The sequence below is a fragment of the Solanum verrucosum genome, unplaced genomic scaffold (assembly GCF_900185275.1).
Source record: "Solanum verrucosum unplaced genomic scaffold, falcon-dt-bn FXZP01000182.1, whole genome shotgun sequence".
NCBI classification, from domain to species: domain Eukaryota; kingdom Viridiplantae; phylum Streptophyta; class Magnoliopsida; order Solanales; family Solanaceae; genus Solanum; species Solanum verrucosum.
Window position 1 is genome coordinate 1,879,600 of NW_026020378.1, and position 13,648 is coordinate 1,893,247.

The following is a 13,648-nucleotide window of genomic DNA, read 5'->3' on the forward strand; positions in this document are numbered from 1 at the left end:
AAGTAAAATATACACTAATTACGTCAACTCATAGGTTTTCTCATAGTTTTCATGAACTCTAGGGTTCTAATCCATAATCCACCATATAAACTCTTTTTGGTCCTAGGGCATTAGAGAATCACTAGGTGGAATAATTAACAAAGTAAGCTTATTTCGAAGAAGAAAATAGCCTGACCTTGGGAAAATTACCTAATCCTTCTCATCTGTCTAATCAAAACAAAATTACTTAATACTCCCTCTGTGTTCATTTTTACTTGTCACTTATTTCTAAAATAGATTTTCATTTTTACTCGTCACTTTTGACATATCAAGAAAAGACAATAACTTTTTTCATGTTTTATCCTCAGCAATAAATATTTATTATCCAAATCATTTTCTAAGACATCATTTAATTGAGGATAGTTTGGTAAAATACATATATCATTAATTATTTTCTTGATGTGTTTGTCAAATCAAACTATGACAAGTAAAAGTAAACCGAGAGAGTACATGGCAGCACAAACACTAGAGTCATCAAAAAAATAAATTAAATACATACGAGCTTGTAAAGTTATGAACATAATTGCAGGGGTATCATCTACATATTTGATCTTGATATGACTATCATTAATTTATCTTCCAGTAACAACTCTTTACATGATCCTTCACTATTTTCACTGCTAATATTATGTCACTTGCCAATAAGCCAAGATATGAAAGTGATATCTCTTCTGGATCTTCTAGAGTACTATAGTTTTCACCCTGTAAATTAGTATGTATTAACAGAAGGAAAAAATAAAATTTTTGAATAGCCATCACTTTCATATCTTGTTGTATTGGCAAGTATAATATTAGCAAGTTTTGTGAGCACCCGTATAGTAGATCAAAAGTATAAAATCAATCTAGATTTGTAGTTCACTAAAAGTAAAATTTGTGAGCCTATTTCAGTGGAAGAAGATTTCGCCTCAACTAACTACTGTGGCGGTGCAATCTCAAGAACGTTTAGATCCTTGATAGCTTTGATTTGGAAAATCGAAAGACCAGCAAAGGGCAAAACAAATGCAATATAGATGAAGGTTGGAACCTCCATGAGTGACATTTTGGCTCCTTTGACACAGTGGTATATTCGAAGAGCAAAGCAGTGAAATCCTTCTATCAATCGTGAGCTGGCAATAGTGATGCTGTTGCTCTTTTCAATGATTCGCTGGCTTTCACCAGATCGGATTCTGAATGAGCTGCTGAGACAAATAATCTAATTCCAACTGGCAGCTTACATTTATCAAGAGTTGATCTCTTTGAAGTCACAATGAAGACACCATCTTCCTTCAAGACCTGCAGAGGATTAGATGGGTGCACGAAACAAACTCGTGAGGTAACTCTAGATGATGAGTTCGAATTTACATATGGCAAAGAAATGAGCATTAGGCTAATAACTTACATGATCAGCTATATCTTCAAGCACTTGTAAATCACCCTTCGAAGAACCAGTGGACTGCTTTAATGCAAGGAATATAATGGGGGAGACCGGATCACTGACTATCTCTAAGCCTTTTATATCTGACAAACCTGAAGTTGTACAAAAAAAATGTTTCTTTAGACTCCCATAATGGGGATAAGGAAGAAGAGGAAGGCAATCGATTAGGGACAAAAACCTTTAGTCAACATAGCAATATTTTGCCTTAGTTTGACAAGAAGTTCAGGTTTTTCTTCAACGATATCAATAGCCTTAATTGTAGCACTTGCTAAGTAAGGAGGCAGTGAAGCAGAGAAGACATAACCAGAACTACTGAGACGCTGTCAATGCAGAAAAATAAACCATTAACAAACGATGGGTGGAAAATATAAGAGATACAAGTGCAAGAAATGAAAATCATGAAAATGGAATTATCAGGGCCTGAAGATAAACTAGTACTACTCAAAACCAGTGGATAGAGTACACCTTAGTACCTGGTGATCAATGACTCTAGCATTCCCTGTGCAAAACCCACCTTCTGTGGCCAATGCATGTCCCATTGCCGCAGTTATTATATCTATCTTGTCAGACTACATTTGGATAATTCCATAAGAGGGTGTACACAGAGATACAAAGTTAAATTGACCAAATAATGTGATGAGCATACCGGAACTTTACAATGTTCAGTTAGACCTCTACCAGAACTGCCAAGCACACCAATGGAATTGCTCTCATCCAACAACACGCGGAATCGATATTTTTCCTTCAGCTTGATGATTTCATCTAATGGAGCTATTTTGCCAGAATTCTGCAAATTACAGTAAAAAAATATCTGGCATTACAAAGTACAATTTTTTTTGAGAAGTTCAAAGTACAATTTCCTTAGTAGAGAAGTGCGGTGAGGAAGTTTAACAGGCAGCTACGGAACAATGAAGCAACAAGTTGTTTATCCCCATTAAGAAAATGTTCTGTTGATGATAAGAAGGCATCAAGATCACAATTTGTAACCCTAAACCATCCTCCTTGATGATTTACTTCCTTACAAAACCTTGGAAATGATTTAGGACACCGTGGATTCTCACAAGTTATCCAATTAACTTAAAGAAATTTTCAAACACCATAATTGGACTCGGTATATTCTGCATCCTCTCCAGCCCAGTTTGAATGAGGCTCAATATTTGCATATATATGCCTAGAGTTAACCTCTCCCATATCCTTACACTAACAACTTTTGTTTCAACTACCACTATGCCGCGAAACAAAAGAAATCTGAGTTACTTGTTCATATCAGTATGTTACATTAACATAAACAGTTGATACCTGATACACAGCTTCAACAACAATATATCGCCGTAGCTTCCTAGCTTGCTTGTTTTCTTGGGTAACTTTCTCCAAAGTATTTTGTAAGGACTCCATATTGTTATGCTTAAAATATATGATGGTGCTTCTAGAAAGCTGAAGGCCGTTTTGAATTCCCCAGTGGACACCTTCATCCCTACAGGAAAAAGGCAGATTGCAGAACAATGTCAATAATAGTGAGATTTGATGACAGGTGGCAATCTCTGGATTATTTATTTTAACATCAGTACCAACATTAGCAAATGGGACACTAATAAATTTTTTGACTCAACTAAAATTAAGTTCAAGGAGTAATGTAAACGTTTTAGGACTGACGTTCATTAGGTGTTGCAACCTAAAAAGAAAAAACTGAAAGGAGGGAAAGTGTATTACCACAAATGTTTTAGGAGGAGGTGCATTAGGTGTCGCAGCCTAACGGCAAAAACTGAAAGGAGGGAAAGTGTATTACCACAACCCCCATCCAAAAAAAGATAGAAAGAACAGAAAATGACTTGTTACCTTTTTTTTTTTTTTAAGGAAACGAGCTAATCTATAGACTATAAATACATATAACACACCCTTCAGGGTGGCCCAGTGGTTTGGGCTTGGGACTTCCATGTTGGAGGTCTCAAGTTCGAAACCCCTTGCCAGTGAAAGCAAGGGGTTTACCTTCTGGGTCGAGCTCGTCGCACCGGGCTTGCCTAGTGTGGGTTACCTCTCCTATGTGGTTTGCGAGCTATTGCATAGGAGCGGGGTTTTTACCCTGTGCGCACCCAAAGGGTAGCGGCTGCGGGTTTCCCTTGTCATTCAAAAAAAAAATACATATAACACGATAAGTGCACTCGTGAAGAGATTTATAAGCTAAAATCCATTTTGTAGCTGAATTATGTTTCTACATAATTGATTATGTGAATTCATGAGAAAACACTTTACAACAACATACCCAGTGAAGGGGAGTGGGAGTCTGGGAAGGTAGGATGTACAGACCTTACACCTACTTTTCTTTTATGGCCTACTTTTATCTCTCCTAACTCTTTCTATCAACCTCTCACACCTCCTAACTGACGCACCTGCGCACCTCCTCTCCACAAACCCAAATCATCTCAATCTCGCTTCCTTCATCTTGTCCACCACAGAGGTCACTCCCACTTTTCCCCGTATAGCTTTGTTCCTAATCATATCCTTCCTTGTATGCCCACACATCCATTTGAGCAATCTCATCCCTGTTACCTCCATCTTCCGAGCATAGGTGTTCTTGACTAGCTAACATTATGCTTCGTACAACATTGTTGGTCTAATCACCACTACGTAGAACTTACCTTTAAGTCTTGGCGACACATTCTTATCACACAAAACCCCGGTTGCGAGCCTCCATTTCACCCACCCTGCACCAATAAGATGTGCGGCCTCATCATCAAAGAGTCATTCGTTTTGACTAAGTTCACCGAGGGATAACATACAAAATTAGTTGAAGTAAAAGTTTTTGTCTAGGCATACAAGCATCAAGATATTTTGACTCCCTCTATCCATATTGAGAGACAAGCCAAAAAGTAATAAGAGATTCTTCCCAAATTACATTATTCCCTCAAGTCAAAAGGTTAACGCCCTAAATTTTAGGTTACAGCACAATAATATCCTTAGAACTCCTAGCAAGCAGTATGTTGATGAAAGACAGAATGTATATCTACATACCAGATGCTGAGGGAGAAAAGAAAAGATGAGTAATAAGAAAGACATTCAGGAAATGAAGAAGGAGAAGGATTATAGAGAGTAACTGATGGGCATTTGGTGACACACACAGTACTACCTCTATTTCTATGGAACGGAGACTTTAGGCACTCAGAATAATTTTTCAAGAAATGGAAAGAGATGGCCCCAAAAGCTCCTAATTAGCCACTGCAACCTAGATTCATTGAATAAAGGTTTATTAAACATGTATTCATAATTGATATCCACTTTGACAGTAAAAATTCTAGTATGGTATATCTGATACACACTAAAATGGTTAAATATAGGATGGATGTGTAAGAAGGGTTCTATCTTGGAGTATAGCTCTTATCATTTTACCCCAAACTTCTCCAATTTCAGTCAATCTTATCATATGTAGCAGTGTGAAAGCTATTGATTATTCAGCGTCCTGGTTTGCAAGATCCATCTTTTGTAACATGGCACTATAGAAAACCAAGGGATTATTAATGGCTAAACATGAACAATGTCTCAATTCAAATAAGTTGGATCGATTTCATAGAGTCCTCTGATTCCATCCCCCTCTACTCGAGCCCAGTTCATTCCAATTAAAAGTGAAAGGACCGTCTTTCGTCATCCCTGCCGCTTTTTCAGATTTTGTATTGAATAATGAATACATGGAATAGTTAGGAGTTAGGACCCTTCAATCTGTTTGAGCCTAGTTCAAGCCAAACCCACCCCTTATTTTATGAAGGCTGGAAAGAATTTTCCAGATTTGGAGAGATACGATAAGTCTTCCATCCCAGATTCCATGGCTGAGGCCATCTAGTTCACTGGTTTTACTAAAAAGGATTCTATAGAAATAGAGGTTCTCTAAATGTCATCTTTATTCTACGATAACATACATTTCATTAACCAACCAAAATCCCTGTCAAATACTGAACTTAATTTAAGTGTCAATAACTAAAACTTAATTCCAAGTAGTTGATATTACCTCTATGATGTGTTTTTATAATAGAAAAGGTGCAAAAAAAAAGCGACAAAGTTTGTGAAGCTTGAAGCAGAAAGCAAACTATGATTAAAGAAATGAATACTTGAGAACTTGTCACTTCAATACCAGACAAGACATTGATTAGCTGCAAATGGGTCTTCATTATGAAACATAAAGTTGAAGGCTCGATAGAAATATCCAAACTACGATTGGTGGCTAAGGGATTCGCTCAAACTTATGGAGTGGATTATCAGAAGATATTGTCCCAGTTACTAAAATGAACACTAAGAATGTTGTCTTGCGCATCCAGTCTTGACTGGTACTTCCAATGGTTTGATGTGAAGAATGTGTTTTTTCATAGAAACTTAATAGAAGAGGCGTATATGGTGATTCCTATCGGATTCAATACTGAACAAACTCAAAGAAAGGTGTGCGGACAGAAGAAATTCTTAGAAGGACTAAAGCAATCCCCTAGAGCTTGGTTTGACAGATCTGCTATGTGGTGATCTCCTTAGATACCAACAAAGCAATGTTGATCATACCTTTTCATAAAACATCAAAAAGATAGAAATGACATGAAATGACAAAGATGAGATGACCTGATTGAAGAGTGCTAAATCAAAAAGAGGAATCTCTCAAAGGAAGTATACTTTGCATCTCTTGAAACAAACTGGTATGATAAGGTGCAACAGCAAAATCACTCATTGAAAGCAATTACAAATTACGACAGGGGTTGGAGAGTGAGTTGATAAGGAGAGATATCAGAGGTTGGTTAAAGGCTCATTTATCTCTCTCACACTAAACCAGACACAGTCTATCTAGTCAACTTGGTAAGTCAATTTATGCATGAACCCGAGATTCACATATGCAAGTTGCCTTTCACATTTTGCGGTATATAAAATTTCATCCAAGGAAACGTTTGCTTTCTCCAAACAAAGTAACCTCTAGATAAAAGCCTTTACATACACAGATTGGACTGGATCTATAGATGACAAAAGATCTGCATTCGGTTATTAAACACTCGTAGGAAGGAACTTAAGTACTTGGAGAAGTAGGAAGCCAAGTGAGTTGCCAAATCTAGTGCAAACGCAGAATATAGAGCTATGGCCCAAGGCGTTTATGAACTTCTTTGGCTATATAAGTATTGGAAGAATTGAGTTGCCTGAAAAAAGGAGGAACTTTCCTTGTACTTCCACTACAAAGCCACAGTCATTATAGCTTATAATCTTGGTCAACATGACCGAATAAAACATGTTATAATCGATCGACACTTCATAAAAGAAAAGGTTACTAATGGTACCTTGAGTTTGCTTCATGAACCGTCAGAAAAACAACTAGCGGATATGCTTACAAAAGGTCTCAACAAAAGAATTTTTCATACTTTAGTTATCAAGTTGGGCATGAATCTCTACACTAACTTGAAGGGGTATTGATTGATTAGCTTGATTCTAGGAGATCTCCTAAGTTAATTGTAGGATAACAGAATAAAATATTTTATTTTATTGTAATTATATATCTTTCCTTAGTCATAGAACTCATTCTATAACTACTCCTTCTCATGGGATGTAAAAGTATACAGAAATACAAAGAGCCCCTTTCTCAAAAGTTTAAGATCAAGTTACGCAATGGAGGGAAAACGAGATTTTGGCAAGAATATGGATGATGCATTCTCCATAAATGACCAAGTATCAGGATCTCCAAATTTTTACTAACACTGCAGGTTCTCTTGTCTCACAGTGCTGGACTGGTAATGTTGCAAGGTCCTTAATGTGGGTGAATCGGCTCTATCAAATGGCCATGGAAACGAATCTGGAAGTCTAGCTCGTTAAAAATTAACTGCTTTATGTGGTTGTTGTCTCACGATGCATGCCTAACACATACAATCTACAGAAAAGAGTTATAATTAGCAGCAGGTGCTTCATCTGTAAGAGTCAAGTGGAATGCAGCAGCCTGCAGCCTGCAGCCAGCAGCCACCTTTTATTCATTGCCCAGTGGCTGGTCAGTTGTGGACTCTCTTGTTTATCTTTTTAGAATTTCCGATGTGATGCCACTCATTGTCAAAGAGCTATTGCTCTGTTGGGACTCCAGAGATAGCAGCAACCACCTGAGAAGATTGGAGCATTACCTGCCCTGAATGTGCTGGAGTATATGGAAGGAACGAAATGCCAGATGTTTTGAAGGAGAGTCGGTTAGAGTACAGCAGCTTAAATCAACTGTTTATGGCTTGTTGCCTTTTGGTGTAATCTACAGGATGTAAAGAATGAAAAAGTATGTTGGCTTCAAGGGTTCCCTGCAAATGTAGGTCTTTCACAGCAGAAGTCCTTTTTGTTTTTGTACGAAAGGTGTCCTGATACTGGTCATGACTTAGCGCCCGCTCGGTGCTAGGTAATTTCTCATTTTCAATATACAAGCTACTTACCTTCTCAAAAAAGTAACAACAATTATGGACATAAAAATAGAATAAGCATAAGGTCCTCCTATTTCATTTCCCCTCAAACCTCATATGGGAATCAACTTGTTAATTTTCACAAAAAAGAAGAAGAAGATAATGTGATCCTACATAAATAAATACCAAGAAACTAAAAAAAAATATTGACAAGGCAAAATGGAGGGATGGCAAAAAAGCAGAACATAAAAAAAGTTTTAGGGAGAAAGACATGGAAACTGATCTAATATGACCCCGATCTTGTATGCATAGCCCACATTTGTGCCTTTGGTACTTTGTTCAGAAAAATCAATGTCATTTCAATATCTTCATTCTATGTTCAAACTAAAACCTTGGAGTACAGATGAAGCAATGACTAAAGAATGTAAATACTCACGCAATAACAACATCACCCTTTTTGCAAAATGCTGGAATTGCACTGAACATCGTAGAAAGTCCATAAGAATACAGTATGGAATCTGGAGTTCCCAGAAACTTTGCTATTCTGGCCTCACAATCAAGGTGGACATCTGCATGAAATGTAAAAATAATAAGTTGATTTTTGATGAGAATGAAGGAGAGGAATGCAATGGAACTATAGAATAGTACGTAGATACAAATGATCAAATTATACCTATTGTGCCATAGAATCCCCGGGGACCACAAGAACCTACACCATACTTCTCTAGAGCTGTAGTACAAGTCTCCTGCCATTCAACATTAGGTGTGAATGTTCAGTTCTACCAAAGAACTAAAACAACATCACAGCTAGCAAAATAATAAAGAAAACCTTACTAGTAATTCTTGGCTTCCTAATAATCCAAGGTAGTTTGCTGAGGTAAAGTTCACTACGTCTTTCCCATTAACTATAGTATGAGGCCCTGCAGCACTGGAAAAACACACGATATGAGAAGCAATACATCAAGCTATTCATTCCAACAAGTTTGATAACTGGAACATCTGAAATCATGAACTTGAACAATAGGTAGAACTGTAGAAGAAAAGCTCTTCTAACAATAATTGCTGCTTCAATGGATCTTACTAACATTACTTATCAGCTCATAACGTAAAGAAACTGTTTATAGCTTGTGCTTAGCATATTTTAGCCATTGCACTAAGGGGTTGTTTGGCACAAAGATTAATAATGCAGGGATTAATAATGTTGGGATTAGTAATGCAGGGATTAATAGTGCAGGGATTAGTAATGCAGAGTTTATTTTTATCAAGTGTTTGGTTCATTGTTTCCCACCTCATCTTGTGTTTGGATTAAAACTTTATAAAAAAACATCTTTCCAATTATCCTCTTGAATTATTATGTAATTGGGTTAAGGTAAATAATTGCCGGACAATATTATTTTTTCATGGCCTTCTAACTAGCTGTGAGAAGAACAATTTTGTTTTCATGTTTGCCTTTTTTTTTACTTAAATTATTTGAGGATAAATAATTGTCATCTTAGTAGATTGATCACTTACAAAATGTCAATTTTCAATTTAAAAAAAGATAAACTATCAACTTTTAAAATTGAAAAGACGGTAAACAGTAGTAAAATTGAATAAACCAGGTACATTTACACATAAAAATTGTAAGTTATAGTTTTAATATGTATGCAATTTTATAAATTGTTCAAAATACAAATAATTAGAAAACCACACAAATATATATATATATATATATATATCAACAAATTATACATTCAATTAAGATCGCAAGCGTCATGTGGTGATATATTTGCCTTTTTAATTAATTAATGTTAAACAATTCACATTTCAATTATTGTATTAATTTGTATTGGATTTATTTAGTAACAAACAACTCTCTCTAAATAATTAGCTAATTTATTTAAATAAATTTACTAGTACAAATATAAAACATAAAATCAAAAAAATAATTAAAATGATTTGAGGGATATTTTTGTCTTTACATAGAGTTATCCCATGGTATTATATCCTATGTATTACTAATACCTCCAATTGGAAGGTATTAGTAATATACCCTATAATACCATGTAGGAGGTATAACTAATCCATAGATTAGTTATACATAGACCCAAATTCCTACCAAACATAGTACTAAATAATATCATACATAATACATGGACTATTTGTTTTAATACGGCCTACCAAACGACCCCTAAGTCAACTCTAGATAAGACCTCTGAAAACTACTATTCATATTTTTTGCATTTTGGTGTAACACACTAAATGTATATGATACTGATACCATATTGGAGTTCCTTGATTCCCAATATTTGTAGAGGCAGCTAAGCTTTTTGCAACACATATTCAGCACCATCTCAATGCTGTTGCATGGATAGAATAAGCTTTAATTATCAAATAACAGCTGAATCTAGCAAGCAAGATCACAGCACAACAGTTTTAATTGTTTTTATCCTTATGGCCATCTAATAATCATTTAGTACAAGATTAAAACCCAAGAAAATACTAAAACTGGAGCTCTAAATATAATCTACTTTTAAATGATGTAAAACTGGGATGAGCGATGCAGAGAACAGAAAAATATCACTAAAGAGAATGTAAAGCCTTTTAGAGTTGTCTTTTCTGTCATATAGGTCTATTTGAAATTTCTAATTCTCCAAGTGCACACAGTTGAATAAAAGAAAGAGAAACCTGACTGAAATCATCTGAATAAAATGCAACTTTTCTTTATAAGGCTGAACAAAATACAACCATCAGTGTTTAAAAGAAGGAAAGAGAAACAGCATTCCCACCTTTCTAAAACTGGAGGTTCACGTTTCATCTCATCAGTGATGGAAGGGATAAGCGGTTCTGGGGCCCATTCTTCACATAATTCATCAATTTCCTGAAAATCTTAAACGCATTCATCAGCGCGGTTGAAGTGTGAAGGAAATTTTTCTTTGCATTTTTTGTCTTTGCTTTCATTACAGACAAGAGGTTGGGGCAGGGGACGCAGCATGATTTAACTGACTCTCATTTTGATGCATATGGAATAAATCTAAAGGGCTTTTCATGTGAAACACACACAAAAGGAAAGGATGCTTAAACAAAATTGAAAGGACTCCTTGTTTTGATCAGTAAATTGAAAGGACTCCTTATGCATATCTTGAACATAGATGATTCTGGAGCATGCATGTTCCTGTCTTGAGCCTAAATGCCAATTGATGTATAACTGCGAAACTTATACCAGCATCACGTATTGAAGCTACTTTAGAGAGCTAAACATTACGATTAGCAGAAGCTCAAGGAAATGATATAGTTTGATACATTTTACAAGTTATTCTACAACCTTTACTGATTGCTATGGTTATAACCTCAAGATTTGACAGTAGTTCAGTGCATCACTCAGTGTAAACACCTAGCCTCAAAAAAAATTCAGCCACAGGAGATTTATATCCAGCAAATTAATACACATCAATGTTGTAGGTGCGGTAGATTTGTTCAAGACGAGAAATCCTTTCTTTTGCCTTTCCCAATATATAATTAGAAATGAGTAATAATTTCTAGAATAAATATCACCATCTTAGTTAAACGCCAACCCAGTAAAGTTAATCCTCAGTTGACACAGATATAGAAGTTAGAACTATAACCAAGAACGAATACAAATTAAAAGAGCATAGTAATCTTAAACAATTATGAAGACGAAATATCCACAGGGTCATTGACATTTGAAAATGCAGATTTATGACTAACCTTCTTCGTCAATGGTCTTTTAGGTGGTTTGTAACTCTTCTGAGACAGTAGGAAAAGGATGACTACCAGGAGAAGACCTTCCACAAATAGATGTCCTACAGGAAAATCAACAAAATATATCTAATGCACAACATAGAATCTAAAACCAAAGAGGTGATTACCATCCAAAGAATGAAGAGACTACCTCCAATGTTGACCTCAAATATCACAGCTCTAGCGAATTGAAATTCAAAAACTGATCTCACCCAATCAGATGTAGCTCCCACTACATTTGCAAGTATTGACACTGTTGAATCCATTATCTAAACCTGGAAAATACAGACGACGGTGAAAAACTTACCCACATAAGAAAAATCAGGATGATTTAATGGTTTTTTCCACATTCTCAATACTTTGTCATGCCCAGGCGATATAAATTAAAACCAAATGAACAAGTTAGTGATGCAGTTGATTAGAAAAGAGAAATACTCTTAGGAAGAGGATATTCAATAATATAGCACAAAGAATATATAACACAAATTATAACAATGATTTTCATTTACACATGAGATCTTCTCGTTTCTTTTTCAGGATTAGTGAATCATTTACACAAATATCTTCTTCTTCTTCTTTTTTGAGACGTCAATCATTTACACAGAAATCTTCTATTGCAAATCTTCCTGTTTTTAATAACTTCTCACTCTCATCCATTCTCTGAGAGAGCTTGCCTGATATCAACTTGAGTATTTCATGATATTTGATTCCAGCGAACGTGTCATATCTAAGATAACAATATCAATACTAATTTTACAAGAGGACTATACTTTATCATCAAGCATTGAAGTACTCAAAATATATTAGTTTGTGGTTCTTTCAACTTTTTATATGTAGAGTACGAAAATTCTTGTATTACATGGTTTTCATTGTATTCAATATCCTGCACAATTATGAAAGTCTTATTATTATTACTTAAGCATGACAACGAAACAATCAAATCATTGAACATGGAATAACGAAATTAACCAGGTTGGACCACTGCCCATTAACTAAACAAACTGATAATCTGCACATTCACATAACAAATAAACAAATTCAGTCCATCATATGAGACTGAAGATAACTATCAATGCAACTATTAGTGTGATTATTCCAACTATATTGGCAAGAAGCATAAAGATTGACAAGCAATATCCTCCTGCTTGTGGATAAAACGAAACCACTAAAACATGGTGATACACATATGCATTACATAAAAGTAAATCACCTAAAATAAGCTAAAGAACCAGAAAACACAAGTTTTAACAGAAAAAATGATTTTTTTTACAAGTACTGCTGATTGATTGATCCTCTTCACATTCAGTGGCCTCTTGAATTAATCTACTAACTCATTAATGATTATGCACTAAGCGGATCCTTCAATGTACATTCATCAATTAATAAAAAAGATTAATAAACCCCAAACTGAGATCTTGATCAGATATTAATACCCATTATGCTGTTCTCAAAAAGGCTTCTTTTTTTATGCATAAAGTACCCATTTAAATCTTTTTAGTACCCATTATTCAAGAACTCACTCTCATTCAAAAGAATACGAGTTGGTAAAAGTTGTTACCTAAGATTTAAGAAGCAGGGCAGATGAGATCCTGAAATATTGAAAATCTCTGAAAGCAGATCGTTACTAGGGTGAAATGGAATTTCGAAAATTCTGTAATCAAGAAACCCAGATGAAGAAAGAAGAGGGCGGCTTTGGTTGAAGATGGAAATTGCCGGGAAATGTGAGAGGCGCTAAAATGCAAACATCTTATGGGACAAACAAACAAAAGCTTCAACAATCAAACGCTGGTCAAAGGTGGTGGCAATTTCGCAACTTGAGCATGTCATTGTTTCAATTTTTACATAAATTATTAGTTTACTTGTGCTCTAAAAATATTTTTCTATTTAATAAGTTAAATTTAGATAATGTTAATCAAGTTAAGGATTGTTTTTAACACCATCAATAATTTGAGCATGAAATTAATAATTCGAGTTTAGAGATATTCTCTCTTTCAGTTTTGTATCATGACATCTCTTTCCTTTTTTTATATACTAAGAGCCTGTTTGGATGGGCTTTTAAACTGATCAAACTGGC

General features: G+C 35.3%; 1 protein-coding gene across 1 annotated transcript; it reads right to left on the reverse strand.

Moving 5' to 3' along the window:
* Positions 1-862: 862 nt before the first annotated feature.
* On the reverse strand, positions 863-13,406 carry LOC125838518 (long chain base biosynthesis protein 1-like). Its single transcript, XM_049517565.1, has 13 exons — positions 13,133-13,406; positions 11,726-11,849; positions 11,542-11,636; positions 10,602-10,693; positions 8,668-8,761; positions 8,507-8,579; positions 8,270-8,402; positions 2,753-2,927; positions 2,100-2,240; positions 1,927-2,022; positions 1,632-1,773; positions 1,418-1,545; positions 863-1,311 (listed from the first exon to the last, which is right to left on the reverse strand). The coding sequence occupies exons 2-13, from the start codon at positions 11,838-11,840 to the stop codon at positions 1,135-1,137; spliced, it is 1,461 nt and encodes a 486-aa protein (XP_049373522.1). The 5' UTR covers positions 11,841-11,849; positions 13,133-13,406; the 3' UTR covers positions 863-1,134.
* Between the last annotated feature and the right edge of the window lie 242 nt (positions 13,407-13,648).

Excerpts from the sequence above, each read along its gene's own strand:
- LOC125838518 (XM_049517565.1), bottom strand. The coding sequence starts at position 11,840 with ATGGATTCAACAGTGTCAATACTTGCAAATGTAGTGGGAGCTACATCT. Across the intron at positions 8,762-10,601 it reads GAACCTCCAGTTTTAGAAAG|TGCTGCAGGGCCTCATACTA; the intron begins GTGGGAATGCTG and ends GTGTTTTTCCAG. Across the intron at positions 8,403-8,506 it reads GGGATTCTATGGCACAATAG|ATGTCCACCTTGATTGTGAG; the intron begins GTATAATTTGAT and ends CATTTCATGCAG.